The 6,000-nt window shown below is 33.9% G+C and overlaps 1 protein-coding gene across 1 annotated transcript; it reads right to left on the bottom strand.

Annotated features, from left to right (window-relative positions):
• Window positions 1-1,117: 1,117 nt before the first annotated feature.
• LOC104906781 (putative transcription factor bHLH086) lies at window positions 1,118-3,520 on the bottom strand. The gene is made up of 5 exons (XM_010695587.2): window positions 2,650-3,520; window positions 2,244-2,354; window positions 2,076-2,141; window positions 1,906-1,971; window positions 1,118-1,667 (listed from the first exon to the last, which is right to left on the bottom strand). The coding sequence occupies exons 1-5, from the start codon at window positions 3,307-3,309 to the stop codon at window positions 1,518-1,520; spliced, it is 1,053 nt and encodes a 350-aa protein (XP_010693889.2). The 5' UTR covers window positions 3,310-3,520; the 3' UTR covers window positions 1,118-1,517.
• Window positions 3,521-6,000: the final 2,480 nt, after the last annotated feature.

The following is a 6,000-nucleotide window of genomic DNA, read 5'->3' as shown; positions in this document are numbered from 1 at the left end:
TCTGATTGTACCTCTGCAACAAACTCGAGGTCGAATTCAAGTACCGTGCAACAGAGGAAAAACTAACACCAAGATGAAGCGGGTAAGTCAAGAACAACCCCTAATCCTAGAGAGCAACAATTTGAGAAAAACTGATTGAGATAATAGGGTTATTGGAAATTAAACCAAAGAGAAAAGTAGGGAAGTGAGAGAAAGAGGTGAAGGGAGCATCGAAAATTATGGAAGGATCGAAAGGGAGAGGTTGACCCTGCGTCGACGCACGCTGGAAGAGAGAGTAGCGGACAGCGTCGTTGTCGCAGGGGAAGCTAAGGGAAGGTTTTTATGGGACAATGAGAGTCGCAAATGTTTAGAATTATAAGATCTTATGCCTCTAGATTATCCTTGTTTCTCCTATCAATTTAAGTCGCTCTAACTGTATTTAGCCTTGTGAGCAACATCTTGGTCAAAGTTTTAATTTCTCCATTAAGACTATGTTCTTTTGGACTGAATTGAATTGAATCGAACTAATTGAATTGAAGTGAATGAAAACTGTGAGAGGAAACTAACTGAACTGAATTTTCCTTAACTGAACTGAATTTTCCTAAAATAAACTAAACTGAATTTGTCTTAACTGAACTGAATTTTCATTAAGTCAGTCCAACAGTATAGAGCCAAAGTCGACCAAGGATACTAAAAAAAATCACACAAGAAACTCTTTATTACCATCCAATGCTATTAAATCTTCCTCTCAACTTCCTCTCATTATATAAATTTCCTGTATGTATATTGTTTTGCATAGATCTAATATGTATAATATTAAATCCATCTATAGTCTTATCCACCAATACCATATATCATTTGCCATACATCAGATCATCTCATCTGGGTACATCTTTGAGTTGATCTATCAATGTTATTTCTCAGATCGATCACGTAGTCCATTCGTTACTGATGAACAGTCGTGGCATGTATTAAACTTATCCCAGTTGACAATATTGCTATGTGGCGCTAGAAAATAGATTATTTGAATTCTATACACATATGATATTTAATCAGGACGAATCTAGGATGCTACGTGCATCCATATTCATGAAAGCGCATGAAGCTAAGAGAAGTTACGGAAAAGGACAAAAGGAAGTTTGCAGCAATTTTGTAAGTTATCTTATTAGTATTCAGCACAATCTCAAACAGTAGCTTGGAAATTTGGCATTACATTTATGATCATAGGAAACAAAAACAAGTTAGAAAACAAGGAAATACAAACAAATTAATAAACATTGACAATATCTTTTGTCTCCATGAAATCTAGCCAAAAACTCCCAAACTCCTTCAAGTAGTACTATTACTACCTAGGTCTTTGCTACTAGTTAAGTAATTAATTTGTCTGAGAACTTTGTCCCTATGACTTCTTATTTTTTTACTATTATTTTTAATTCCCTTTGTCTGATCTTAACTTCTTGCCTCATCATCATCTTCTTCTTCTTACTTCCTTAACATGTCTTTTATTGATCTTTCCTCCTACTATGAGCTTGAACTAGCTAGCTCGTTGTTGTTGTTGTCGTCGTCGTTGTTGTTGTCGCCGGTTCTGATCTTTGAGATGAAAGAATGGCATCAATGGCCTCCCTTACTTGAGAAATATCTGGAGCTTTGCCACCAGCCACAGGCCAAAATTCATCGGTTGCCAATACCTAATCATCATTTATATATGACCTAGGTTAGAACAAGTGATTTTCTAATATACTATCATAATAATCATAAAATGGTCTTAGCAGCAAGGACTCGGTTAGCTACTACAAGATGTAGGGCCCGAGTCCTCGTCCTGCTAAGGAGATTGCACCACTCAACAAGGCCACTCTGCCACTTACAAACGAAAAAAAAAAAGACGATGACTTCAAATTGAAGCAATCATGGATGACATTTGATTACCTTCACTTGCAACTGAAGAAATTTGACATAGCCAATAGCTTTCTCTAACATGGTCACCAAATCAACCTATACGTATATGTGATTGAGTTAAAAATATATCACGGAGTAATAAGAATCTCAGCAAATAATTAATGAAAATTAGGGTTTATATAATCACATAAAGTATATACCTTGCAACCATTAGGCACAAGATCTTGGAGTATTTTTAGCCTCTCACTGATTCTCTCTCGTCGATTCTGAATTGCAACACAAATCCACACTTTTAGTATTCAATCTTTTACAATATACACATTAATCTCATGAAAAAGGGTACAAAGTTCATGAAGAAGCAAATTCACCTTAGCTGCAATACTTTGTGGATCCTTTGAAATGGAAGATTTGATTTTTGCAGGCTTTTTTGAGGCACCATTTGTGCACTGCTTCTTGGAGATTTGCATGTTTTCTTCCTCCTATAAAACCAAGAATATTTATGTTAAGTTAAATAAATAAATAATAAACCTAGATAGGTCATAGGAGTCTAGGACTTTCTTCACTAAATACTGTGCCAACATTGATATGAGAAATTTAATTCACCAAGGCAAATTAATGCATTATAGGATTAATTAACCAAAAAACTACATATGTTCTCGTGTGACTATCATAATTACTGAAGATCTATGTCTATGTAACCTAATTAATATGTAACATATAATTAATGAACAATGCTAAAAAAATGCAATATAAATTTCTATTTATAACTTATACCATACGAGGTCTCTTGTTAAAACATGTCTGTTGTGTTCCATTCTCTTGAGGGAGATCGTCGGTTGCCTCGACGTACAACCACTCATTAGCCTCGTCTTGATAGCCACCACCACCACCGCCGCCGCCACTCGAGGTTTGTAAGCAATTAACCTCTTCCAAAAGGCGCATGTTTGAATTACAATTCTTCATAATTTTAAGGTGATCATGACTCATACTACTAGTACTACTACCCTCCCATATTGGGAAGTGGTGGTGATCATTAGAATAAGTTGTTTGTTCCTCTTGTTGGAAGCTAAGTAAAGATCCACCACTATGCATGAAGCTATCATACCCTGCTTTAAAGTTAATCAAAGAGTGAGCTTCTTCATGAGGTTGATAATTTGAAGCTTGAGGATGATGGATTACAAAACCATTATTGCTAGAAGTTGCACTACTTGAGCTAGAGAGGGGTGGAGAAGAGCTTAAGACTTGATTATTGCTAATCATCTTATTATTACTATTAGGGCTTTCTAAACTATCACCATCTTGTTTTTGATTAAAATCATCAAAACTATAATTATAAGGGGAAATATGAGGGAATTGAAGCGACGAACCGGCTTCTAACATATTTCCATAGAAAGAACAAGAGGGTGTTTGATGATGATCTTTTGCAAGTGCCATAGGTAGCAAACTAGATATAGCTATGTATAATAGAGGGGAAAAAAAGATTTTGTAGTAGTGTAATTTTTAGTTTAGATGAGTTTGTGAGTTGAAAACTAGATATATTTAGGGCTAGCTCAAACCCTAATCAAGAACAAGCTAGAATAGAATATGTAGCAATAATTTTAAAGATAAAGGACACAACTTTATTAGCTTTTTCTTAGAGAAAGACCTATTTGTAGGGAACTCAAGGATGAAGGTACTTATACTAAGTAGTTGATGATGTAGGTGTTTTGTAAGGTGGAATTCTTTTACTTTATTTTATTGTATTGATGTGTGGCTTGGAAAACATAAAATATTAGCAAATTTATAAAAATCATATTATTTTTTTTTATTTTTTGAAATGAAAAATCATATTATTTAAAATTATGGGAAAAATTACTATCTAATAAGAATGTATCAAAGAGAGATGTAAAATTGGATTAAACTAACAAACTAATTGCACATAATTGTTTATATTATGATTGTATACCTTGGGATTGTTAGCTGGCAGATGAAAGAAGAAAAGGAGAGAGAAAAAAGAGTTGAGCCAGCAGAAGCAACGCCGGATCTTTCGCCATCCCCACGTCTTCAAGAGATTCCTCTAAACACATACAGAGAAGTATATTATGAAAAAATAGGTTAAATAGTCTCAGTTTCAGCAACTGAGCAATGGTTGTAAGTTGTAACTCTCTTTCCTACCTAGTTTCCTGATCTTTGATGATTTTAGAACAATAGAATTCACGTGGTTTGGCATATTTATAATAATTTGGTATATTTTTTCCTTTGTAAGTTAGCTAGCTTTGGTGATTGAAGGTTTCAATAATGTTTACTACAACTATTATGAAGAAGTGGTACGTAGTATAGGACAGTACACCAAAGCTAAATTATCCATATGTACGTGTTAATATTAGGGTGAGATTTGCCTAACAACCTCTCTTAATTTAGAGTGATCTACTAAGTTGTGACTAATTCAAATTCAAGTCGTAAATACTAAAGAGCTCATTGGGGGGTTAAATTCCCCGGTAAAAGTGAGGCTTTATATTCCCAGGTGTTATGTATATGTGTAATATGCATAAAATTAAAAGGAACTACACCAATTAAATTCAATAACCACTACCAAGGATGTTTTGGCCTGGCCTAGTGGTTAAGATTGAGGTACTGTGACCGATAGGTCACAGGTTCGAATCCCCCCTCCCCTTCTTTGTACTTTGTACCGCCTTCGGGCTCATATGCATCAAAAAAAAAATTAATAACCACTAGACATAATCTTAATATGTTAATATTAGGTTGAGATTTGCCTAACAACCACTCTTAATTCAGAGTGATCTACTAAGTTGTGACTAATTCAAATTCAAGTGGTAATGAGCTCATCGGGGGTTAAATTTCCTCCGGCAAAAGTGAGGCATATATTACCGGTATTATGTATATGTGTGTAATATGCATAAAACTAAAAGGAACTACACCAATTTAATTCAACAACCACTATATAATCTTAGTATATTAATTGTTATGTGCCTATGAATTGCTCAATTGCTTTTATGATTTCATCATAATACATTGTACTCGATGCTACTACATTTCTTGGATCCCAATAAATAAAAAGGCCATGATTCATGATGCTTGATTATTAGTCATCCAAAATGTAATTAACCAAAATTTATGATCTTTGGCTACTAAAATTTGATCTAGTATATTTTTCAAAGGTCATGATTCATGAGGTTGAGATAGAGCGCACATGTTTCGCTACCCTAACATCAATGAAGGAGCTTTACATCAAAGAAGAAGCTAGATCAGTACAACGTAGGGGGACCAATTTATTGCTCACATTGAAAGATGAGCATTTCGCTTGTCTCAAGGAATTATGCTGTTCTCACAAAAACTTATTTTTACTCCTTTCTTTTGCATTGTAATTTGTAACTAGTAAGAAATACTTTGCCAACTAATTTGAACAAGTTCAATTTAGTAAATGTAAGTGTTTGTGAGTAGACTTGACACTTAAGTACTGAAGATTTACCTAAATTGAGTTACAGGTTTTTATGCCTTGTTCTTTTAGTAGAGTTTCAGTGCAGTACACTTCAATTTAGCTAGTACTTTTCTCTCACATTTTTACTTAAATTCATTGAAATTTAGTTTACTTCAGCGCGCTCAATTCAACCTAAAAGAACAGGACCTTAACAGCTTAGATAATGTCCAAAATAAACGCTGTGAGCGGATTTTTAGTCTAACTATTGATTTAAAAAAGTATAGACCAATATGTTATGTAGATTGTTACATCTATTTAGTGGATCGGATAATCCACCTATTAGCGAGTAGTTGTTGTTTCTCAATTCAAATTCAATATTGCACTATCCTACCCATTGAGTAAATATATATAGTTTTTTTTTCAAAACATATGTATTCACATCAACTTAATCAAAAAACATTTTTTCCAAAGCTACTCAAAATAGAAAAGAAAATCCATATAGCTATTGAAAATAAAAATTAAAAAAAGAAAGAAAAATCCTCCTTGAGCCACTAGCTGGAGTGGAGACATATTAATTGAGCAACGAACACTATTAAAGAAACCTTAGTAGTAGTAACAGCAATTATGAATCGCATCAGAACAAAAATCTCATTTTCTAAGAAAGATCGATGCATACAAAATTCAAAATTAGTTTTCCTCGGATTGCA

Source organism: Beta vulgaris, chromosome 2, assembly GCF_026745355.1.
Source record: "Beta vulgaris subsp. vulgaris cultivar EL10 chromosome 2, EL10.2, whole genome shotgun sequence".
NCBI classification, from domain to species: Eukaryota; Viridiplantae; Streptophyta; class Magnoliopsida; order Caryophyllales; family Amaranthaceae; genus Beta; species Beta vulgaris.
The sequence above is the reverse complement of the archived record's forward strand: the minus strand, read 5'-3'. Positions and strand labels throughout refer to the sequence as shown.